Below are 25,895 nucleotides of genomic sequence, written 5' to 3'. Positions count from 1 at the left end.
TTTGGTGTGAGGTGAAGTCCCAAAAGCATCAGGCTAGGATACCACATCACCTCCTCCAAGTGTGCCCCTCCTAGGTAGGCTTGCTGCCTGTATAGAACAGTGTGTAGAAATTGAGCTTTCAGGTATGATGTTAATGTTTAAATGGTTCAGAGAACAGGCAGGAGTGGTTAAATCCAGTATGTGCTCAGAATCTCCAAAAGATAATATAGCATTGCAGCAATGAGAAGTACCAGAAATCTTTAGTTCCATTTGAAAAGCCACGGAATGCACAAGATAATTTGCCAATGAAAGAAGCTCTCCTACCCTGGAAGTTAAATGTCTGCATGCTTATGAATATTTATGTGAGTACAGGGTTGCTCTAGAAGCCAAGCCTTTGTAGGAAGGTTTGGTGAGTTTAGCGTCCAGGTGGTAAGTGCTGGCGTCCTGTAAACAGTGTTTATCTAACACAGGGGGAAACTCTTAAAATTATTATTACTAATATTGGAAGTTTCTGAGTCTGAAATAAGGGTATAAGTAGTGGTGTGCTGTATAAGCCCAGGGAGAAAAATTATAGGATATTTTATTTGTTTTTATTTTGTCATTGCTGTTGTTGTTTTTTGAGACAGTCTCTCTCTGAGTAGCAGAGACGGCCTTGAGCTCATAGATCCAACTTTGCTTCTGCTGGGATATCAGATGTGTATGACCATGGGAGCTCAGATCTTAGGATTGGCTCTGGCCCTCACATTCCCCAGATCTTATGGCATTTGGCTGCTTTTCTCCAAGTAAGGCTAAATAAAATGGTTACGTGAATCTTAAGTATAAAGGGATGATCTTAAGTGCAAAGGGAGCTTGACACAGGAGGATCTTCACTGAGAATTGCTTTCTCCTTTTGCTTTGAGTCATTTTTTTAAAAATAGGGTTAAGATCTGAGCCCTGAGCACTTGAATGGCTCCTTCAACTCTCTTGTGTGCTAAATGGACCTGTATCACTTATGCCTCAGAAAGAGAAGCACAGGTTCCCTTCTCCTAGGGCGTCCAACTTAGGAGAGAGTGAGGCTAACATAACCTCATTCTAATGTTAAGGACTGCCACCTACCTAGTGGTTAGCGCAGCATGCTGAGTCCCAGAATGACTGTTGGAATGGTGAGGCGTTTCCTAACTCATACTGAGCTCATAAGTGGCAGGTACGTCATTCTCACCCAGTTTACTCATTTTTATTTTGTGTACAGGTGTTTTGCCAGCATGTCTGTCTGTGCACCACAAGCTTGCAGTGCCTGCAGAGGCCAAAAGAGGGCCTCAGACTGCTGGAACTAGAACTCTAGACAGTGAACTGACACGTGGGTGCTTGGAATTGAAGTAGGTCCTCTGAAAGAGTACCAAGCATCCTTAACCACTGAGCCGTCTCTCCAGCCCCACCTTTGGTTATGTCTTGAGTCTCTCCAAACTGCTGTAGCCACAACAATGCCACAGATAGAAAGCAGTTATGGTGGGATGGGCCTGTAGCTGTGGCCATGTCTTCATGGGCTCTGATAACCAAAAGCTCTTAAGATGATGAACAATAAATCCTGTTCCTTCTCTTTCTCCTTCCCCCTTTCTTATTTTCAGGGTTTTGTATACAGCCGCTCTGGAAATCCAACAAGGAATTGCTTGGAAAAAGCAGTGGCTGCACTGGATGGGGCAAAGCACAGTAAGAGACTCACATCTGGAATGAACGCCAGATTCTCTTTAGGTGTCTAGGGACCTCAGAGGCATAGAAGATAGAAAACAGAGATCCTCATCTTCCAAATTCACATTTTTCAAAGACAGTGAATCCTTTGGCAGTATTTGTCAGCAGGGATATGCAATTGTGTCCTCACTAGTTAGATGAAGTAAGTAAGGACCAAGCAGAAAGATAGCCCTCACTTCATCTCAGGCTATCACTATGCTCGTTTGCCAAACCCAAAGTCTTTGATGATATGCTCTCAGAGGGAAGGAACTCCCTCCCTCCATCTTTTTAAGTCATCTTTGTATTTTCAATATAAATGATGCTAAATGATCAGAATAGTGACGATAAAAAATCTCAATATCTATCCTCTGTGTGTGTTTATATACACACAGTATTTTTTTAAAGAATTATTTATTTTATTTATATGAGTACACTGTCACTGTCTTCAGACACACCAGAAAAGGGCATCAGATCCCATTAGAGATGGTTGTGAGCCACCATGTGGTTGCTGAGAATTGAATTCATAACCTCTAGAAAAAGCAGCAGTCAGTGCTCCTAACCTCTGAGCCATCTCTCTAGCTCCTACACACAGTAGGTTTTATTTTTCAAACAGAAAGGGCTGTCATGACATTAATTGGAGGACATCAGAGGAGTAGTAGCAGCAGCAGCTTAGTTAGCCAGGGGAACCACAGTACAGGTGACACTAGGTTGTTGCTAAGATTTTGGGTCTCAGCTTACTTGAATTTGCTGTTCGTGGTAGGTTTGTCCTTCGCATCGGGGCTAGCTGCCACCACGACGATTACCCATCTTTTAAAAGCAGGAGATGAAGTCATTTGCATGGATGAAGTGTATGGAGGTAAATGATCTCTCATTTCCAAGTATGCCAGGTACTTGGAAGATAGCAGTAAGTCTTGAATTACATGGGCACCATTGCCAATTTCAGGGACTATGTTCTTTCAAAGGTGTGGCAGGCATCTCCGTGGGGCTCAGACTCTGTGTTCCAGAAGTGCCTACAAGAGAATGTCTGATAAGAATCGTGTGTAAGATGCTAGAACAAGGATGTAGAACTTGATCAGCCTTCAGACACGTCACAGCCTTGGTTCTGAACATATAACACATGAACTCAGTATGGGCTATGCTGTCAGGCCACACAGTGTCAATGAATGTCATAGGAGAATGATTTCTGAGAGGCAGTTCCCTCCTTCTACCCTGCAAGTTGTGATATCAAGCTCAGGTTGCCATGCTTGGTGGCCAGAGTCTTTGACCTGTGCACCTTGCCAGTAATGATTCATTTGCTTTAGACTTGTGTGCTATGAAGAAACTGCTAACAATTCTTATGCCTATGATCCAGCACTCAGGAGGCTGAGGCAGGAGAATTTCCATGAATTGGACAGCTTGGGCTATATAGTGAGTTTGAGGTCAATTGAGCTACAGGAAACTCTGTTTTTTTAACACATACTTTTGAAATGATAATATAATTACATCATTTTCCTTTTTCTCCTTTCAACTTTTCCCATGCACATACACACCCCTCCACGATCATCCTCTCAAATTCATGACCTCTTTTTCTTTGATTATTGTTATGTGTGTGTTCATAAATACATAAATACAACTTGCTCACTCCATAAAATGTTACCTGTATTTTTACAGTCCCAGGGTATTGGATAATGTGGGGGCCTCCACTCTGAGGAAGACCACTTCTCCCACACTCAGCCTTCTTTAACCTCCTTAGTTATTTATAATTCTCTGCCTAGGTTAAGGCCTCATGGCTTCTGCCCTTCCCATGTTAGCATGTCTGTTGTCTTCATTGTTTGTTGTTCAGGTCTCAGGCAGCCATGTTGGTGAGATTTCATGTATTAGTCTCTTTTGACATTTATAGGAAATTCTATTTCATAGCAAACTTTTATCTCCATCTTTCTGCTCCCTCTTCTGTAATGATACCTGAGCCTTAAGTGCAGGAGCTGTGTTGTAGATACATCCATTGGGACTGCTCACACTGAGATCCTCTCTTATACATATATGCATATACATGCAGAGATTTCTACAGAAGATGCTGTGTTGGAAGAGTAGAGAAAGGGGAGTTTGGGAAATGGTTCTGCTTCGTGTCACTTATATTTATCAAGTATATTTTATTTGCCTTTGTGGCATATCAAACCATGTTGCTTAGCCACAGTGAGGTTGCTCTTAGTTGCCTTTTTTTTTTTTTTTTTTTTTTTTTGAGAGTTCTCATTTTGGAACTGTGCAGGTCTGCCAAGAGCAGATACTTCTGATGTCATGTTCTCTGCATATTATCTGTCTTCTGCCTCAGGCACCAACAGGTACTTCAGGAGGGTGGCATCTGAATTTGGACTGAAGATTTCTTTTGTGGATTGTTCCCAAACCAAATTGCTAGAGGCAGCGATTACACCACAAACCAAGGTAACTAGCTTGGCTTTTGATTTTGTCTGTTTTTCCTGTGATGTGTTAAGCCCATACATTCTGTTTACTAGAGGTTGTAATTTAAATACAAATAACATTTTATTGAAACACTGAGTATGACATGGGCTAGAGTCTTTATGTCTTGACAGCATAGTTGCCTGGGGTGCACATGCAAATTCTATAGTGGAATTTCAGCTGGGCCTTGAGGTAGGAGGGAGAAAAAGAGCATTAGACAGAAAATGGTACAATATATTTAAAACCACATAATAAGACTTAAAGGGAAGGGGCAATATCCCTTTAAAACCTGGAGTGGAGGGGCTGGAAAGATGGTTCAGAGGTCAAGAACATTTGCTGCTCTTGTAGAAGACCAGGGTTTGGTGGCTCACACCACCTATAATTTGAGTCCCAGAGGAGCCAAAGTCTTCTGGCCTTTGAAAGTACCAGGCATGTGTGTGGTACCCAGATAGATATATACACTCAGGCAAAACACTGAATACACATTTAAAAAATAATAAATAAATAAATGTAAAACTCAGAGGAGAATGAAAGAGTGAGACTGAGCGGCTGGATAGATGGCTTAGTGGTTAAGAACATGTTCTGCTCTTGCAGGAGACCCAAATTCGGTTCCCAACACTACATTGGGTGGCTCATAAATGCCTATACCTTCAGATTCAAGAAATTTAATGCCTTGGCCTTTGTAGACTCCTGCACCTGCATGCATAGACTCATACACAGACATACACATGTTCCCATAACTAAAAATAAACTCTTAAAAAAGGAATGAGATTGGGAGAGGGAGAGAGAGATGTGCAGAGATAGTCAGCTGCCATGAGAGGGGTAGGAGGTGTCAGCAGAGCTTCTTTGAAGTAAATTTCCACAGCAATCCCAAGATCAAAGGAAAGACCAGACTTTTATAAGTTTCACGTCATATGATTCAGTTCAATATTGTGTACATGACAAAAAGGGTGAATGAGCCGGGTACATAAATCAGGGACTGCTGTTAGTCGTAGCACAGCCTGCTTCTTAACTCTTTGTCCCAGAAGAAAGTCATAGAGAGGCATGGCATGACCTTTTAAAAGTGACCCCTGTCTTGTAGGGGTAGGTCAATGTTCTAGCAGTAAGTTTAAAATAAAATCATGTGCATTGTTAGAAGTTAGTGTGGGTTTAATCTCTCAGCTCCATTCATCTATTTTTTATTTTTGTTTTTTTTTTTTTTTTTTTTTTGTGGAAAATTTAAATTCAAGAGTACATAGTTCTCAGACATAGTAAGCACGATTCAAAGACCATAGACCTCCTTGGTCCAATGGCTTTGATCTCTGTCCTGGGAAGCTTGTGAGCCATGGAAGGTATTTGTGCCTGAATAGCAGATGTGGTATTTGGGAACCTCATTTAAATTCTGCAGGATTGGAAGACCAGTGTCTTTTATGGCTGAGCGTTTCCAACTCTCTGCTAAGAATTAAAACATTAGACTTGTACTCGAGCTCATGTGGTGGTGAATGCTAAAAGGTGGAAGTCCTTCACACAAAGGAGTCCTTCTAGATTAGCCTGCAGCAGCTTTTACTAAGTAGCCTTTGTTTTCAAGGAAGTTGCGTTTTTATCTTGCTTGAGAGAAGAAAAGAATATTCAAATAGCTGGTCTGAGTAATCCCAAGGGAAGGAGTCAGATCACAAGTACGATAAATTTTGTCCATACAATTTTATTTGCTGGCTCTTTACTCGCTTAAATTAATACATTTTCCCCTTAAACACAGGTTCTGCTTTTGAAGTTATGTGTGCATGAGATTTATTTATTTTATGTGTATGGGTGTTTTGTTTCTGTGCACATATGAGTACTGTGTGTGCCTGCTACCTGTGGAGGGTGATGGATCCCTTAGAACTAGAATTACAGATGGTTGGAAACCACTTTGTAGTGCCAGGAATCTAACCCTGGTCTCATGAACAAGTACTTTTAACCACTGAGCCATCCCTTCAGTCCCTGCAGTCAATTTTTAAAGCCTACGTAAAAAAGATTTTGTACTTAGGTACTTGTTTTCATTTTTGTTTGTTTTTTTTTTAATTATCTTGATGAGAATTCATTATTCTTACCCAAGAGTCATTTTTATAGTTTTTTAAGTAAATCAAAAATTTCAAACTACTTTTTAATTGTGAATTTCCAGACCAGAGAGCGCAGCATTCAACTAGATATTTTGTCTGTCTATATAGGTAATAAGAAGTCATTAGTTCTTCTAAGAGAAAGCTGTAGATAATACAGTTCAAAGCAGGTGCACCTTATTTAACAGAGTTCTCATTTGGTATTTTCAGGAACTGTTGAGGGTGCCCATCATGGCTGGCTTGTGGTAGATCAGTGCACTGACAGTGAACCCATCTCTCTGCATGGCTGCCACTTCTTTTCTTCAGCCTGATGCATTTCCTTAGGTTTAGTGCATTTAGTGCCTTTGCCATTATTTAACTCTGAGGATGTCCTTAGTAGCTGATGGTAACCTTGAATTTGTAGTTCTTCTGCCTCAGTTATTCGAATGCTGGGAATATAGGCATCACAACTTCCCACCTCCCCACACCCGCCCATCCCTTCTGGTTTGTGAAGTGCCAGGGGTTGATCCCAGGCTTCATGCATGCTAGGCAAGATCTTTACTGAGCTACTTTTCCAGGGCAAGGGTGTATTTTAATACAATCTGTATTATTTGTTTGTGTTCCAGACACATGTCTCTGGGATAATTATACAATTAACTTTTTCTTATTAGATACACATAACCTCATTTGACCCTAACAATTGTTCTGTAAGATAAGTATCACCAACACTTTAATGCAGACGAACTGGAGGAAGAAAGAAGAGTTTATGAAGCAATAGCCTATGAGAAAATTGTAGGGAAAGCTCAGATTCAGATTAAACATTCCACCTTTATTGTCTAAAGCTTTCCAGCACAGCAAGTAGTTGCCTCCTACATTGTCGTATGTGAGATGTATGTATATGTCATATATTTTTACATATGTTGTTTGCTGAATTATTGCAGCTTGTTTGGATTGAAACACCCACAAACCCATCCTTGAAGTTGGCTGACATCGAAGCCTGCGCACGAATTGTTCACAAACATGGAGACATCATTTTGGTTGTAGATAATACTTTCATGTCTGCATATTTCCAGGTAAATGAAATAAAGGTTTTTTTTTTTTTCTGTGATTAACAAACCACACCGTAATCTGTAATTAAAAAGAGAGGTCTACTTTATAATATAATCACTATTAAACTTATGAGATATAACTATTATTGATTAGACAAAGAATCAGATTTAGACTTTCTGTTTTTTTTTTTTTTTTACATTATTTAATATCTCAAAACTATTACTATTTTATTGGAAGTTTTTCTGGGATCAATGAGTGCCAGGAATAGGAGTAAACACATTTGTCAGGCCAGAATGTATAAGAATAGACACTGTATTGGCTGGTTTATGTGTCAACTTGACCCAAGGTAGAAACATCAGAGAAGGAGCTTCAGTTGAAAAAAAAAAATGCCTCCATAAGATCCAGCTGTAAGATATTTTCTCAGTTAGTGATTGATGGGGGAGGGCCCAGCTCATTCTGGGTGGAGCCATCCCAGGGGTGGTTGTCCTGGGTTCTATAAGAAAGTAGGCTGAGCAAGCCAGGGGAAGCAAGCCAGTAAGCAGTACCTTCCATGGCCTCTGCATCAGCCCCTGCCTCCAGGTTGCAGCCCTGCTTGAGTTCCTGTCCTGACTTTCTCCAATCATGGATTGTGATCTGGAAATGTAAACCAAATGAACCCCTTTCTCCCCAATTTGCCTTTTGGTCCTGGTGTTTCATTGCAACAATAAAACCCTAAGACAGACAATATGGATAGAAACATGGTAGGCGAAGTATCAGAGACTGTACATCACTGAGAAGTAATGGGGTCCTTTATAGCAGTTAAGAGAAGGTACCTGCCTTCCTTGCCTATTTGAACCCTTCTTCAGCCATCCGAGTTGAGGCACCAGGAGCCACCAGGAGTTAGGCTCATGAGGTTTCTTGATAGTGAGGGAATGGGTGCTTCTCTTTGTATTTTGACCTTTCTGGTCCCTAGAATATCACTGGAGCAGTCTGTTCTGATCTCTTAGGTTGTGTAATGTTTGTAAGGCTTGGCTTGTTGGGTGGTTGTATCTCTGATGCCATTCACATCATAGGCACCAGCACGGCAGTTTGCTGATTATAATCCATGTTAAAATAGCAATTTCTGCTTCACCTGTCTCATGTTATGCCTAAGAATTCTTGGCTTGTTTGAGCTGCTGTAGCTCGGTGCTGCAATCTGGATGGCTTCAGAGCAGGACTTTGTTTCTTACAAACCAAGTGTGAACAAACACCTTGTACCTTGCCTGGTTTTAATGATTAAAAATCTAAGCAAAGTAGTTTGTACTCACTTGGCACAAAAATTGCCTGATGCTTTCATTTCACTGCTCCATGTGTTTAAGGAGCCATAAAACGCACAGGTCTCTGCTGCAGGCAATAAACTCAGGGCCAGGCAACAATTGTAAAGAAACAAGTTTAAAGAGGCTACCAAGTCCCTGTTGAGAAGAATCGGTAGCTCTCTGGGTTTTTCATGAGACTCCTATCCTTTTCCTAACAGGTCTGTTCTCAGGAGCCCATCACCCCCCAGAGCCCTGAGTCCTAATATCATAGCATGGTCATTAAATTTCAACATGTGAATTGGGGAGACACAGACATTCCAACCATAGCCATTAAGTGTTTTAAGTAAGAACTACCAAGAGAAACTTTGTCCAAAAAACAAAAACAAAATGTATATGTAAAGCATGTAAATGAATGCGAACATGTTTTAAAGACATAGGGTGATTAGTTGGCAGCAACATTAGGGAAGAATAATCTGAACAAATTTCCTTTTGTAAATTTATTTATTTGGACTATGTGTGTGTGTGTGTGTGTGTGCGCGCACACACACGCGCGCGCACAAATTACAGCATGGTAGTGGAGGTCAGAACATGCCTTTGTAGATTCAGCTCTGTCCTTCAGTCTTTGGTTTCCAGGGATTGAATTCAGGCTCTGAGCCATCTGCCTGCATGAGCATATTTCTTTGTGACTTTATACTTGTCAAAACTAGTATAATGAAAAAGTAACTAGGAGTCAAGAGTCCCCAAAACCAAGTATGAGCAAATACCTTGTAACTTGTCAGGTTTTAATGATTAAAAATCTAAGCAAAGTAGTTTGTATTCCCTTGGCACAAAAATTGCCTGGTGCTTTTTCCATAAACTGCTCCATGTGTTAAAGGAACCATAAAACACACGCGTCTCTGCTTCAGGCAATGAGCTCAGAACCAGCCAACAACTGTAAAAGAGCAGGTTTAGGGAGGCTTAAATTAGGCCTGCCTTTTGTTTCCATGAAACTTGTGCCTTCAGATTCTGAGCCCAGATGCTTGTTTCTTTGTTTTCGTTTTTCTTTTGGAGCTTCTTTGGTAGAAGGAACTGCAGGGGAAGACTCAAGATCTTAGAAAAATTGAAGCTGGGTGGATTCTCACACAGAAAAACAGAGACAGATTCTTGTGGGATCAGATATGACAGACGCAGGTGGCTGGAGTGGTGCTTTTCAGATGGTTTCTCATTTGAAGTAAAAATGTCTGTTGTATTTTTTTCAGAGACCTTTGGCTCTGGGTGCTGATATTTGTATGTGCTCTGCCACAAAATACATGAACGGTAAGATAAGCATGGTCTCCATCTTCAACATTCTTCACCGTAGACAGGTGATGGTAGGGAGGGCTTGGCATTTTGGACCCCATTTCTTCTGCTACTGTGTGGGACTTACTTGTTACTTGTGATGAAGTTAAAGTAACAAGAAGGGTTTTTGGTTTTAATGTAGCCAAGGCTAGTATGGAACTCACTACTTGCCAAGGTTAGCCTTGAACTTCCTATGTCTACTTCCCAGGTGCTAGGGTGAAAACTGTGCATCACCACACTCTGAATTTCATCTCTCATAGACAAAACCGCATTCATGTCTCATAGGGTTTACTGTGAAGGGTTATGCTGGCAGCTTGGAGACACTGGCTCTTTATATGACTTTTATTTTACTGCTTTAGGTATAGTCACAGCTATAAAACTGGATAAAGCTCTCCTAAATGATCAAAGCCTTTTTGCTTAGGATTTTTTGGTGCCAGGGTCTTGCCCTGGCCTTTTAAGGCCAAAAGACTGATGAGCTCCACCTTGTAACTCTCTCAAAGTGTTTTGGGGGCTCGAAGATGATGGCTTCTGGAAACGTAACACTCTCTTGCTTATTCTGTGGCTGGAAACCACTGGCTTCTTTTCTCTTTAACTCTCTGTGCTTTATTAAATGCTAGAAATTTGAAACTGTTGGAAACTGTTCTGTGCTTCAAAAAGCACTGAAACCCTAACACTTTATGCTTAAATAACTGCTGGGGAATTATGAAAAAGATTTATTGCTAGTGCCTGCCTCTCTCTCTCTCTCTCTCTCTCTCTCTCTCTCTCTCTCTCTCTCTCTCTCTCTCTCTCTGGCAGGTGAGTCAGCCAGGAGCCTCTTGCTGGCCAGGTAAGAGGCTTGGAGCTTGTGGAGCTTGTGAACTCTTTTTGAACCAGAGAAGGAAAGAAGCTTGCAATACCCAAGACACAACTCACAGACCACATGAAGAAGGAAGACCAAAGTGTGGGTGCTTTGGTCCTTCTTAGAATGAGTAACAAAATACTCATGGGAGCAAATATGGAGACAAAACATGGACAAAAACTGAAGGAGGCGCTGTCTGGAGACTGTTCCATTTGGGTATCCATCCCATGCGCAGTCACTAAAGGCAGAAACTGATATGGATATCAGGAAGTGCATGCTGACAGGAGCCTGATATAGCTGTCTCCTTAGAGGTCTGCCAGAGCTTGACATATACAGAGGCAGATGCTCACAGCTAACCACTAAACTGATCATGGGGTTGTCAATGGAGGAGTTAGAGAGAAGACTGAAGGAGCTGAAGGGGTTTGCGGCCCCATGGAGAGGGTAATAATATCAACCAACCAGAGCTCCCAAGGTCTAAACCACCAACCTGGGAGCACATAGGGAAGGACCCATGGCTCCAGCTGTATATGTAGGGGAGGATGGCCTTGTTGCGCATAGGTGACAGAGGAGGTCCCTGGTCCCGTGAAGGCTGGATGCCTTAGTGTAGGGGAATTAAAGGGTGGGGAGGTGGGAGTGGGTGAGTGGGTGGGGGCACATCCTCATAAAAGCAGGAGGAGGGGGGATGGGATAGAGGGTTTCTGGGTTGGGGGAAATGGGATAACATCTGAAATGTAAATAAAATATCCAATAAAAAATTAATTAAGCCGGGTAGTGGTGGCACACACCTTTAATCCCAGCACTTGGGAGGCAGAGGAAGGCGGATTTCTGAGTTTGAGGCAAGCCTGGTCTACAGAGTGAGTTCCAGGACAACCAGGGCTACACAGAGAAACTCTGTCTTGAAAACCCCCACCAAAAAAAAATGTAATTAAAATAAAAAAGAAGTCCCCTCACATAAACGACATACACACTGGGAAATGTGTTTACTGCACTGCTTTTCTTTATGGCTGTCAGCCTTTTTATACCTTTTAGACAAAAAGTTCTCTAAGAAAAAATTACCTCATAGATAAAATGTTACATAAAAGGGGAGTTATGGAAAGGTATCAATATCAATTTCAAAGCAATGTTTCATACTGCAAGCTCATAAGCTCAAAGCAACAATTTTACAGGGCCTTGCTTTATCATAGTGCACACCTGTGGCTTCATCCTTGGACCTGAGTGTTTTTTCTTGAGCACAAATTTGTCCTAAGCCTACATCTTTTTTTAGTGTAACTATGAAAGCTCATTGTATTTCTTATTATGCAGCCTTTACTTACTATTAATGAGGAATGGGAACATTCTATCCTCGATTTTAACTTTATTACATCTTTCTAGCAAAATGACTAAAAACCATCTCTTAAACGTTTCTTCCCCAAATTATTTGAATCAAATCATTAATTAATTAATTATAAAATCATTAATTCATCAAAACAGCGTTAATTTATGAAAGTTCACCTTCGTGTTGCTCTGCAGGAAATTTGCCTGTTAGTGTGGGCTGGTGCCCAGGAATCATTAAACTATGTAATAGTGACAGGAAAGGCATATCAGCTACAAGAAGGGATCCTGGGATGAAGTCTCTTGGCACCTTACCTCTCAGAGCTCACCCATTGTTAGCCACACAAAGATGATGGGCCTCTTCCAGGAAGGCCACCTGCTAGCCTTAGCGTATCCTAGATGGCTCCTGACAGTTTGGAAATTATGAAATGAGAAATAAACATGAGTTGTTGATGTTCCTGCTTTTTTCCTAGGCCACAGCGATGTTGTCATGGGCTTAGTGTCTGTTAATTCTGATGACCTCAATAATCGGCTTCGTTTCCTGCAGAATTGTAAGTGGTTAGAATCCTGGATTTCTTTGTGTGTGTGGTATGTATGTGCAGGACACCTTCTGCTTTAGTCCTTAGAGGCAGGGTCACCCCTTAAACCTTCAGCTAAGCCCCAGTGATCCTCCTGTCTGCCCAGCACAGCACTGGCATTACAGGTGCACGTAGCCCATGTACAGCTTCCTACTTGGGTGCAGAGATCCCAACACAGGCCCTTGGTCTTGTACAGCAAGCACTCTTGGGCACTGGGCCATCTCTACAGCCCTCTAAGTCTGGATTCTTGTTATGCCACTGGAGACTACACTTGATATTTATACTTCCACAAAATATTGTAACACATTTAGGGAGAGAGAAGGGAAAAAGGTTATAAAAACATAGTTACACCTTATATTTGATAGGCAAGAAGATCTCTGTGAATTTGAGGCTAGCCTGGTCTACATACTGAGTCCCAACATAGTGAGGTATCAGAAAGTGAGACCTTGTCTCTTATAAACAAGCAAACAAATGAATGAATGAATGAATAAATAAATAAATAAATAAATACGTTATAACATGGCAAGCTACAGTGAGGTTCGAGTTAGTCAGGACTATAAAGTGAGAGTCCCTGCCTCAAAGAAATAAATAGAGTCAGAACACAGCAAGATTTTATGACTTTTTACCTTATTTAAGGAGTGAATATTTTTATTTGCTCAAAAAAATAATCTTAAAGCCCAAGTGAATTTTTAAGACTCAGTGTATTTTTTTTAAACATTGAAATGTTGGTTCATGTACATAAGTACATGGAATGGTGGATAGGTTTGAGTAGCACTCAAGACCTCAGCATATACCTTACATTGTTGTGTACATTAAATACCATTCCTGGTAGTTTGTTCAGTTTACCTTGAGTATAGGTGATCACCACACTCTGGAAGATAGGAAACAAACATAATTCGAAATTAACATATTCTTCTAGAAACCACTGCTAAAATAAGCAAAGGGGTTGAGGAGAGGAGTTGACTGGCTGCTTGATAAATAAATAGGAATGAGATAACTCTACAGCTAAGAGCGGGAGCTGTTCCTTGTAGAGAACCTCAGTTCAGTTCACATGTCAGGCTCCCTAGGCCCGGTAACTCCTGCTCTGGGGATCTGACTTTCTCTCCTGGCCTCTTTAGGTACTGTACCCACATGCACAAATAAAAATAAAATCTTTAAGAGCAGAAATAAGGTATATTGTTATTGTAGCAATAGTCATGAGCACACTGCAGGTTTTTTTCTGTCATGAATTTCAAAGATATGAGGGCCCGCACTATCTGAGGTGTCACATCATTGAAACATAAAGAACCGTGGTGTATCTCAAAGATGTGAGGGCCACACTCTGAGGAAGATCTCATCACTGAATCATAAAGGACCGTCTGCTCCGGGCTGAAAGCCTCACCTTGCCTTCTATTTCTCTATGTTAAAGCACATTTCTCTCAGTGCAGTGTTGGTTCCATTCTATGCTTCCAGTTCAACATAGTAACTCCTTAAAACACAAAAGTTGAGCTTCTTCATAGTTAGATTTTTCTGAAAAAGAGGAACCATAGGATTCCTTAAGCCCCATGGTGCCTCCAAGCTAATCCAAGCTTTCTTTGCTTTCTAGCACTTGGGGCAGTTCCTTCTCCTTTTGATTGTTACCTCTGCTGCCGAGGCCTGAAGACACTGCAGGTCCGGATGGAGAAACATTTCAAGAATGGGATGGCAGTGGCCCGTTTCCTGGAGTCCAATCCCCTGGTAGAGAAGGTTGTTTATCCTGGTATGTCAACCTGAATTCTCAGCATCTCTGTTTAGATTAAGACTTTATGTGGGTCATTCTTTGTGAGTTTCTGTTTTTGTGTAATTTTACATTGTTCATTGGTTATTGTCACTCTGTGTCAGGCTCTGGAATGAGCAAGGTGGGATGTGGGTAGACAAGATGTTGGTCTAAAGGCAATGAATGTCAGGTGTTAAGAACAGCTTCACATGCGAGATGATTCTGCATCTGCAGCTTGTGTATACCCCATCGCAGGATGATTCCGGTGAATTGGCTGGTGGTCCTGCCAGTCACTTGTTCAACACTAGCTCTTACTATAATCTGACATAAGTTTGTCCCAGTAAGACTTGACGTACCAGAATTCTCCTCAGGCCCTTTGCAGGTGGATCCACAGGCTCAGTTTCCCCTTGAGTTTATGTTAGCAGGTAAGCTACCATGGGCTTATGCAGCCTTGTTCTTAGATCCTGTGGCCACAGGATGGATCTGAGTACAGGTAGTTAAGAGTTTTGTCTTCAAGGAAATTGGGTAAGCCAAAGTAGAAATGTATAGGAGCTCAGATCTCCACCTGCCACTTGGTAAACACTGCTTGCTGGGGTTTATTTCGGATATAGGGAGAAAGAAGGGCTCTGATCTATGCCCCAGGGAGTGGATAGCACTTGTTTGATGTTCATGGTCGAGTATTTTTAGAGGCATCCAACAGCTGTTGGGCCTGGATTTCCCCTAGGAATATGAATGCAGTATTAATAAAATGAATAGATTTGCACTCACGAAGATAGTCATGTCTCTAAAATACGTTAAAGAATTGCAAAAGGTTGTGATTGACAAGGGAGTCCAGACCTGCAGAGATCTTGAGTGAGAGGAGCACAGGCTGATGGAGTCAGGAGAAGAGACGTGGCCATGGCATGGGAGGATGTAGAAGAGATGCCTACAGGGATGCTGTACAGATGTACAGATGCTGGACAGGGAGAAAGACCTGCACTACCCATTGTTAGTCTTACTTTCAACAGACTTAGGGGTCAGTGAACTTGCTCCCTTGAAGTTGTATGTGTGGCTCTAGAATAAACTTTCCCTTGTGTTCTGTGGTTGCAGGGCTACCCTCTCACCCTCAGCATGAGCTGGCCAAACGCCAGTGCACGGGCTGCCCAGGGATGGTCAGTTTCTATATCAAGGGTACTCTGAAGCATGCCCAGACCTTCCTCAAAAGTCTAAAGGTGAGCTCAAGACTGGATTTTCCTCTAAGACTTCCTTTAATCAGCTCACACTCCCTCCCAGGCTTTGTGCCTGCAGGTCACTCCCATAAGACCGAGCAAAGCTCTCCTGGCTGAAATCTGTCTCTAAGATTAACTTCAGACATTTGATAAAATTAAACTAAGTATCCTAGCCACTTGGGATATGGAGGTAGGAGGATCATGTGATCCTGTAAGTCTGAGACGAGGCTAGACTAGAGTAAGAATCTGGAATAAATTTTACCGTGCTGTAACACAGTCTTAGTTCTTATTGCTTGCCATAATACCCAAGACTGGATATATTAGCCTGTTTTTTTTTTTTTTTTTTTCCATTTCGATCACAAAATTCCAGAGACAGGCTACTTTATAAATAATACTTTACTTCACTGGCTGTTCAAGTCCAAAAGCATGAGTTCACAGTTAGGTGGCTCCTTCCTTAAGTTCTGGTGGCAAATGACATCATGTGTAAGAGTGAGAGCAGTCACCAGTCAGGGAGGCCTTTGGCACCTAGGAGCAGGCTTGTTCTGATGGCACCTGGCAGTATCCTGGTTAGTTCTCTCCTCAGTGACCTCAAAGCCTTGCCCCAAGCCCCACTTCTTAAAGGTATATCACCTTGACTCCAACCCATGAGCTTTGGTAGGACCAGCCTCACCCAAACCAGGCAGGTCACTCAGGGTATAGTTCTGGTGGCAGAAGGGACCAAATCCATGTGGCAGAGGTAGAAAGGGCACGTGGGAGCAAGAGGACAGAGGGTTTAGGCTTTCCAGGCACCATTAATCTAGTGAGCATGACTCAGTGGCACCCAATAGATACACTCCCAGAGCCGCCATTCTGTAGGACCTGTCCCTCATCATATCACTTGGCCAACCTTGGGAAAGACCATGTGCAAACCAAGAGAACCACGGACTATGGAAGCCTTCTCCATAGGCAGTTAAAGCAGGTGTTAATTTAAGTGTAATATGTATATATTTGTTGCTTTTCTTAAGACTCATTCATTCCATAGTCTAGAACCCTAGCACTCACTGTGTATCCCCAGCTGTCCCTGAACTAACATCTATTCTTCTCTGCCTCCTGGGTGGTACTATACCCAGCATCTATCTTAAGCATATTTGATATGTGTAGATTTTTTTAGGTATTGTCTAAACACGGATGATGCAGGAGGCTGACTTTGGTCAGTTTATTGTTGATTCGTTGATTTTGTAGTGCTGAAATGAAACTCAGGATCCTGGACATGCCAGGCAAGCACCTCCACTTAGCTACATCACTCACCTTGTAAAGTTCACAGAGATAAGTTCTCACTAAGTTGCCCAGGCTGGCCTTGAACTCACAGAGATCCTCCTCCTTTGTCTCCTGAGTGATAGAATGACAGCCCCAGCTTCAAAGGCTAGAACCTTTCATTGTTTTAAAGGTTTGAAGACAGTGCATCTAATTGTCAAAAGCATTGCCTTAGACTTTAATATGACTTTTTTCTTAGTATTTTGCCTGATTCTTGGTTTATTCATAGTTACTATCAGTTCTCATTCCTTCTGGAACAGAAATTTCATCAAAAACATTCATTTTCAGATTTTAGCACTGTTCTAAGTCGCCCCCCCCCCCCCTTTTTTTTTCTGCTAGTTGTTTGCTCTGGCTGAGAGCCTGGGAGGATATGAGAGCCTGGCTGAGCTTCCGTAAGTATTCTTCTGTTTCTCTGTTATTATTGCGTCTCACTTATTTAGTCTTTATTTTTAATTGTTGATTGTTTAACCTTGATATCTTTGTCACCTGCTAAACTGCTGCACTGGGCTGAGTTCCTCTTCCATGTGTTAATATAAAACCACAGCTCTCATCTTCAAGGGAATAATACCACAGACCCAGGAACACAGATTAAGTTAGCACAAATTCCGTGTTCCAAAGTGGAGGCAGTTTCACAGGGTTTTTACAGTTTTACACAACAAAGAAAGTTATAAATCAAGACAAGTTTAAGATACATTTGTTGGTGTGATGAGATGGTGAGAGCCATTTTATAGTCCCAAAATGCCATTGATGATACTCTTAATCTTGGATTGTTGGAAGCTAGTGTTCTGCCTACTTAATGGCTTCTAAGAGGTCTGATTTATTACCATCACAAGATGTTCAGATACAGAGTGGGTCAAGGAATCGCTATTCCAGAAGGCTAACACTAGCCCAAGATATAGTAATTAGTCTCCGATCCTACAAAATTCCAGTCTTTCCACAGTACTGAATTCTAATCAGTCTGTCAGTCTCTGTAGACACAGACTCCTTCCAGATTTTTATTCACAGCCAGACTCAGCTTTGTTCATTCACATGCCTCCGTGTCCTGAGGGTGAGGACCACAGGCATGTGTCATCTCCTAAGTCCTAAGCCTGCCGGGACGAGGTAAAGGAGGGAACAGTGCCCTTCTCAAATGCTGCCTCTTTCCCAGTCCAGCCAGAGAGAGAAGTAACTATGTCCTATGCTGCTGTTCTCTCCACTGGGCCTTGGATGGGAGGTTGGAGACTTTATCCCAGAAAAATTGTCAAGGTTCCCTGGAGAATAGAAAGTACTTCCTGTGCCCAGTGTAATCAGAGGAGAGTCTGACTATACTGGTAAACCCACTTATTTTCTTAGTATGTTGTCCTTGATAATGTTGTGCTATCTGAATAGATATATCCAAACTCACCTGACATTCCATAGCCTCTATAACCCAGGTATTAGCTAGAGGATTTTAGAGAAGAGGCACCGAGAAGCTTACATTACAGACAGGGAGACAGACCCAGCAAGCTTGGCTGATAGGTTCAGGAATACACAGCAAATTAATTTCTGAGGCTTTGTGTCAGATATAGCATGGGTTGGGACTGAAGCAATTGGTCAGGAGGTCAAATGCTTGCAACACAAGCACAAGGACTTGAACTTGGCTTCCCAGTAGCCATGTAAAAATCTGGACATAGAGGGGCATGCCTGAAATCCTAGTGCTGGGGAGAAGGAGAGAGGAAGATGCCAAAGGCTTGCTGGTTAGCCAATGAAGTGACATCAGTGAGCTCCAAAATATTAAAAAAAAACAAAAAACAAAACCAGGCTTTGACACCCAGGTAAACTGAGGTGGGATGTAGTATCAGACAGTCCAAAAGCTGTTAGCTCCTGGCTCTTCTGGGGCCAGAGTTGATGGCTTCTGGCAATTGACTCCTGCTGATAGCAGCAGGAGATTAGGAAGAGAAAATTGCTTGGGCTGGCACTTCTCTATGAGAGAATCTCAGAATTCTTTTTAACTCTTTAGGGGTTGGTGAGAGAGAAAGGGAAAGAAAAAAATCACACACACACACACACACACCACTCTGGGTGAAAAAGGCTCCACCTCTATTTTTTCCGTCAGGCTTTTTTACCTTCTCAGACAAAAGTTCTCTCTATGAAAAAATTACCCCATAGCCATAAAAGCAATTATCAGGTAGAATCATTATAGTGGGATCATTGATTACATGGTTTTCTAAACACTTTTACATTCCATAAGTTCATAGTAAGTTTAAAGCAATAGTTCATGTCATAGGTTGATAAGGTTTATGGAGTTACAGCGTAATTGTTTACATGTCTTTCCACTAAGTGTCATATCTGACTAAACACAAATTCATTATAAGTTTATAGCAATAGTTTTTATGTCATAAGTTAGCAAGGTTTTTGTCAAGAGGGAAATCATCTGTCTTGTGTCTTATTATTTTGAAGTCTTATGTGGATAAACTAGTCAATCATTTATTTTTTGTCTTTGCACCTATAATAAATTGCCCATTCCTGGTTTATGACCTTTAGTTATAAAGATTAGTGACCTCATTCCTAATCTAGAAGGAGTGTTTTCCTTGACAGTAAATTTGTTCCAAGCCTACTTTCTTTTCCTAATGCAATTAGATCATGACAGAAAACTCTATTTGCAGTTTTTTTTTATTCTACAGGCAGCCTAAAATTACTTGAGTCAATTCTGGAGTTCTATAAAATCATTATCAGAAGTTATAAAATCATCAATTCATCTAAACAGCATTATTTCATGAAAGTTCGTCTTCATACTGATCTGCAACAAATTTGCCCAATAGGTGGGCTAATGCCCAGGAATCATTCATAACAGACTATAGGCAGAAGGGGTCTTTCTTTGCCCAATCACATATTTCTCATTTACAATTATAAGGAGAGTCAGAAAGGTAAAGAAATAGATCTAAGTCAGGTTTGAAATACAGCAGATGGCATGGCTCTTCCCCAGTTTTCAGGAAGATGCCTGAGAGAGGGTGTGCATGCACAAGAGGGCACACTCACGTGCAGTCAGTTTGTTCCTCACAGAAGACAATGTATACTGCTTTAAGGCTTTCTCCTTAAATAAACGTTTCCTGACTTATTAGGGATTGGGTTTAAGAGTATGGATACATAGATTTAGATCAGTGCTTGACTGCTTGATCACCCTTCATTCTGGCCTTCTCAGTGTTGTTACTGGAACAGCTCTGCAATATGCAGCAGAGGAAGCAGAGTCTGCACACTAGGTTAGCTTCCCAGGCAGATACCATTATGTTAACTCAGTAGCCTTAGAAAATTTACGTACAGTGTTAAGATCTTAGTCAGTGTTTCAATTGCTGCAATGAAACACCATGACCAAAAGCAAGTTGGAAAGGAGGTTTGTTTGGCTTACACTTCCACATAATAGTCCATCCCTGAAGGAAGTCAGGACAGGAACTCAAACAGAGCAGGAACCTGGAGGCAGAGGCTGATGCAGAGGCCATGGAGGGTGCTGCTTACTGGTCTCCTCCTCCTGGCTTACTCAGCCTGCTTTCTTATAGAATCCAATATCACCAGCCCAGGGATGGCACCACCCACAATGGGCTGGGTCCTCCTCCATCAATCACTAATTAAGGAAATGCCCTACAGATTGGATCTCATAGAGGCGCTTTCTCAATTGAGTTTCCCTCCTTACAGATACCTTATGTCAAGTTGGCATAAAACTACTCAGGACATTATTCTTTCTTTTCTTTTCTTTTCTTTTCTTTTCTTTCATTCTTTCTTTCTTTCTTTCTTTTCTTTTTTTTTTTTTTTTTTTTGGTTTTTCAAGACAGGGTTTCTCTGTGTAGCCCTGGCTGTCCTGGAACTCACTCTGTAGACCAGGCTGGCCTCGAACTCAGAAATCGAAATCAGAAATCCGCCTGCCTCTGCCTCCCAAGTGCTGGGATTAAAGGCCTGTGCCACCACTGCCCAGCGACATTATTCTTTCTTAATCTCAATTTAGAGAGTGTCGGGGAAATGCCTGTGTTAATGCCTTAGCGCATGTTACAACATAAAAGTCAGTCTGTCACTAGGATCACTCTTTTCCTCTCTCCTTCCCTTTCTCTCTACCTCCCTACCTCCTTCTCACCACTTCCTCCTCTTTTCTTTTCTCTACCTAGGTTTTGTGTCTTGTCTCATGTATTGGGACTAAGTAGAACTAAGTCTCCCCTCAGTGGTCCTCAGTCCATGAAGATTTGACCTTCTGAACTCTCACAGTGTGCATGCTTTTCTAGTATTCCATAATTAAAATAACTTTAGATACTTTAACTGATGCTTATGAAATACTTTAAAGATAGAAGCTGCATGAAATGTCTACACATTTAAAAAGTGATGTAGATTTAAAAACCAGTAGGTGGCCAACAGAAAAGTTCACTGTTGTCTTCAGAGGCTCCTTGTCTTGTGAAGTTGTGCCAAGTGTTTCCTTTAAAATGTTACCTTTTAAAAAATAATTATTATTTTATTTACATATATTTTCCTTCTCTTTTTACCCTACAGGTCCTGTGTGTGTGTGTGTGTGTGTGTGTGTGTGTGTTTCAGTTTAGTGTGTTTATGGGGTTCCTGAGTGTGCAAATGAGTAAGTTTCTATTTCCTATGTCATCTCTTGGACTCTTTTCCTTGTCTTTGCTTATTTGTCCTATTCTGTTTTAATTTTTGTTTTATCTTATTATGTCTTATTTTATTATATATAAAAAAAGCAATGGTACATTTCTTTAATTTAAAAAAAAAAGCAATGGTAAACCTGGTATTACATACCTTTAATCCAACCGTTCTGAAGGCAGAAACAGTCTCTGTGAGTTTGAGGCAACCTGACACATAGTGAATTCAGGACAGCTAGGGCTTCAAAAGCTCAGGTTACCTTGAAAGGGAATGCAAGGACTTTGTTGATTGGTTTTGGGGTGTTTGTTTGTCTGTTCTGAGACAGGGACTCACTGTGTAATTCTGTCAGTCCTGGAATTGTGAAGACCAGGCAGGCCTTGAGTTCACAGATACCTGCCTGCTTCTACCTCCCAGAACTACGATTAAAGGCCTGTGTCACTACAACCCTTAAGGGGATGTTTTTCTTAATTTTTGTTACTGTTGTGTGTGGAAGCCCGATATCTGTGTGTGGGAGGGGACATGTGTGCCAAGGCATGCAAGTGATCAGAAGACAACATTGTGGATTCTGGAGGTGGAATTCAGACCATCAGGTTCACGGTCTCTACCTGTTGAGACATCTGTTGGCCCTGGAATATTATTCATTCCTAAGAGTATTACTCTCTGAGGCCCAGGACTGTTTGGACCTGTGCCTGCTCCCTTAGAGAAGAAAGAACCTGCTGGGCCAGAGCATTTTCAGGAGGATGGTAGTGTGTTAAAACTTCCTGCTTTAGGGTTTTTGTTGCTATGATAAATACATGTCCAAAAACAACTTGGGAAGAAAAGAGTATGTCTTCCTTTACAACTCCCAGGTCACACCTCCATCACTGAGTGAGTCAGGACAGAAACCGGGAGGCAGGAGCTGATGGAGAGGCCATGGAGGAGTATTGCTTATTGACTTGTTTCTCATGGCTTCCTCAGCTTTTTGTCTTATGTCTCATGACCTCTTGCCCTGGGGTGGCACCTCCCAATGACTGTGAGTGGGCCCAGCCCATTCATTAAGAAAATTCCCCATAAGCTTGCCTCCAGGCCAATCTTATGCAGACATTTCTCAACTGTAGTTCCATCTTTTGGTTTTGTGCCCAAACCAAAAACAACAACCTGGAACCTTCTTGAAGGCCAGCAAGATGGCTCAGCAGATAAAGACACTGCTATGTAAGCCTGGCAACCTGGATTCAATCCCAGAACCCACGTAAACGTTGAAGGAGAGAACTGACTCCACAAAGTTGTCCTCTGACCTCCACACACATCCTGTGGCCCTCCCACCAATCATCTACACATACATAAAAATTAAATAAAAAAAAAATAAGGCTTCCTTAGAGCGACAAAAGCAGATACCGGTCTGTTTACTTAGACAGCTGAAGTGCTTTTCTCTATGAGTCTAAGGGTTGTTGGCTCGATTGAAGGGCACAGGGAAAGAAGCATACTGGCAGCAGTACACACATTAGATTTACATATGGCTGAGCTGAGCCCCCTGTGCATGGTTCTCAGTCTACTCAGACCCTCCTTTGACCTCCCACAACCTTCTTGCCTGGATTTCTTGAGTTGGTTAGTCTGCTTTTCTTCAGTGCCTCCTTAATGCTCTAAAAGAAAGAGAATACCTCATTTCTCCCAGGTTCTCCCTACAGTGTATGACCGAATGGGCTCCCATGATGCAATGGGATCCTTATTTTACACCCATTGAGGATGATCAGCTTCTATTTTGGAAAATTATTCAGGCCTTTCTTCCTTGGGTCCTGACTAAAATTTCTGTTGCCTGCTGCTGGCTGGTAGAGGCCTGAGATTGTCTTTCGTCGACCTGCCTCAGAAGGACGTCTCTTGTAACGAGCAATTTAGGAGCACTTTAGTCTCAGCAAAGCCTTATTCTGTCAGGTGGCCAAATCCACAGGTTGCTGTTCTCCCCCCGCCTGGGTACCAGACTGCTGTGCTCAGCTCATTTCTATGACTTGTAAGTAGAGACAGTAAGAAGTCCCAGTTTTCATTTTAAATCATGACAAGAAGAGGCAAGTTTGACAAAATAGGAGCAGAAAGAACTAGAAACAACTTGACATTGAGCCAGAAAAATGCCTCCACTGCCACAGTCCAACCATAGAATCTGTTCACATTTTCTTTCAGAGCAATCATGACCCATGCCTCTGTGCCTGAGAAGGACAGAGCTACCCTCGGGATCAGTGACACACTGATCCGACTTTCTGTGGGCCTAGAGGATGAGAAGGACCTTCTTGAAGACCTGGGTCAAGCCTTGAAGGCAGCGGTGAGTTTTGTGTGTATGCATGTGTGTGTATGCATGCGTGTGTATGCATGTGTCTACTAATCTTTTTTAATGGATTTTTTTCATATAATATATTCTGGTTACAGTTTCCTGACCTTCTACTCCTTTCAGTTCACCCCATCTCCCCTCAAACTGTATCTTTCTGTCACTTGTTAAAAAAGTAAGTGGGCATCTAAGGAGTAAAAGTAAAATAGAATAAATCAAAAGAAACAAGTCAGAATGTGACAAAACAACCAAAGAAAGAAAGAAAGAAAGAGAGAGAGAAAGAGAGAAAGAAAGAAAGAAAGAAAGAAAGAGAGGAAGAAAGAAAGAAAGAAAGAAAGAAAGAAAGAAAGAAAGAAAGAAAGAAACAAGAGTCAGGGAAAAGGCACTAGAAATGCATGTAGACACAGTAACACACTCATTTGCCAATATAGGAATCCCATGAAACTCTCAAACTGGAAGTCATAATATATATACAAGGACCTGTAAGATTAAAAAAAAATAGCTGTTTCTCTAATGACACTCTCGTGGAGAAAACTAATTTTCCATTAGCAAGTGGCTATCAAATGGAGCTAGCTTCTGGGTTTAGGGATAAGGGTGTATATCCACTTCTTTGGCTAATATCATGTAAAATGAAATCGTGAAGTAGTTTTGATTTGCACTTCTCTGAGGGTACTAAGCATTTCTTTAGTGTCTTCCAGCCAGTGTGTGCCTAGCAGTGAGGGTGGGTGTCATATTTGTAAAGAGTGGCCTTACTAGAGATTTGTACGCACATAAGTGTGCTTATCAAGTCCCTGAGTAACAAGATGACCAACCTACTGGCCCCTCAGTCTAGCTTCAGGTTATCATCAGGTCTTTACCCCCACTAAGAAAGCAAGAACCCCAAGCCACCCAACACCTCCTAGCATGACATCAGCCTCTCTAAGTACATTCAGTGATTCAGACTTCTGGACCCCTTTTGGCGTCATCTACAGCACCTCCCAACACCTTGGGTTTATACAGTATAGAGCATCTGACTCCCAACTCCTTCATCTACCCACCACAAACCCCAATCTAGAGCCATCCAAGTTCCATTCTGACCCACATCACCAAAATTAAAGAAAAATAATAAAAGTATAAAAGTGGCCTCACTGTCACCTCTACAGGCTGTCACTTTGCTGGCATGTGTGAATGTGCGAATCTCGGACTGAGTTCTCAGGCTCTCAGGGTAGGGTGTGGAGATCACTGACATTCTTTGTTTTTCTGTGCACTGTTAACACAGCACCCTTAAAGTTCGAGTCAAAGCCGGCATTCCAGTGCTGCCATCAGGAGCACATCCAAGGGGTCAAATCTTCTGAATAACTGGACAGACCGTTAAGGAGCATCTGCAGAACTTCATGGTGAACATTTTAAGGCCCTAATGACTTTGCAGCTGTAACCTTCCAGGGATCTTCCCTTAAGGACTGTCTTCTGTTTATCTTCTAGCTAACAGGTTGCTCTGTTAGTATCATTTTGGTAATTTTGCTATATTTGTGTCCAAGGAAATGGGAGTTGTGCTGTTTTGGGGATCATGTTGCTTCCTCCCCCTTTTTCCTTTCTTCGGTAGCTTAAGATATATTTTAATCATGTTTACAATGTCACAATTTAGTGTTGATTTTTATGAAGTTAAATTATTAAATGAATGATCTTAAATCAACTGTGTTTTTTTTTTTGAAAAATTATTGAAAGTGGGGGTTTCTATATAATTACCATAAGCCAAAAATCAAACATTTGGACCACCTACTGTGAAATTCAAGTGAATAAATACTTGTACTTGATACTTGTTATTATTCTTAAATAAATCTAATTATCAAATGTACCTGGCCCTGATACTGCTTTGCTGTTTCTGGGCTCTTTTTTATTTCCAGTGGCTACTCTAGAGGCCTCAAACTCTATTGATTTTTTATAAGTGTAACTAAGTAATTCTTATCTTTAAAGTTCAACATTTGCAGATTAGGTGCAAATTATATACATGGTACTTTCTATACTTTTTATGCTTTTATCTGAAATAGTAATTTACTAAGGTAAAGAAAGGTGTGTTTAAAACCAGAATCTTTTCAGTACTTTTCCCTCAGCAAGAGTTTTTTTCTTATTTTTCCTTAATAATTCTACATGTACTCTGCTACAAAGCAAAACAACCCACAGTCTAGCTTTCTGCATTGTAGAATGAAGATAATGGGGTTAATTTCCTAGGCAGACTGGTCCAGCTTCTATCATTTATGT

General features: G+C 41.5%; 1 protein-coding gene across 1 annotated transcript in view; it reads left to right on the top strand.

Moving 5' to 3' along the window:
• The window catches only part of Cth (cystathionine gamma-lyase), a 31,769-nt gene extending 6,278 nt beyond the window's left edge, over window positions 1–25,491 (top strand). The window contains exons 2-12 of the mRNA XM_034500448.2: window positions 1,584–1,665; window positions 2,444–2,539; window positions 3,992–4,101; window positions 7,112–7,243; window positions 9,733–9,790; window positions 12,434–12,511; window positions 14,124–14,276; window positions 15,363–15,484; window positions 17,114–17,166; window positions 23,516–23,654; window positions 24,916–25,491. Coding sequence (XP_034356339.1) covers window positions 1,584–1,665; window positions 2,444–2,539; window positions 3,992–4,101; window positions 7,112–7,243; window positions 9,733–9,790; window positions 12,434–12,511; window positions 14,124–14,276; window positions 15,363–15,484; window positions 17,114–17,166; window positions 23,516–23,654; window positions 24,916–24,924 — 1,032 coding nt within the window. The 3' untranslated portion in view covers window positions 24,925–25,491. The remainder of the gene's footprint in view (window positions 1–1,583; window positions 1,666–2,443; window positions 2,540–3,991; window positions 4,102–7,111; window positions 7,244–9,732; window positions 9,791–12,433; window positions 12,512–14,123; window positions 14,277–15,362; window positions 15,485–17,113; window positions 17,167–23,515; window positions 23,655–24,915) is intronic.
• Window positions 25,492–25,895: the final 404 nt, after the last annotated feature.

The sequence above is a fragment of the Arvicanthis niloticus genome, chromosome 4 (genome assembly GCF_011762505.2).
Source record: "Arvicanthis niloticus isolate mArvNil1 chromosome 4, mArvNil1.pat.X, whole genome shotgun sequence".
In the NCBI taxonomy this organism is placed as follows: Eukaryota; Metazoa; Chordata; class Mammalia; order Rodentia; family Muridae; genus Arvicanthis; species Arvicanthis niloticus.
The sequence above is the reverse complement of the archived record's forward strand: the minus strand, read 5'-3'. Positions and strand labels throughout refer to the sequence as shown.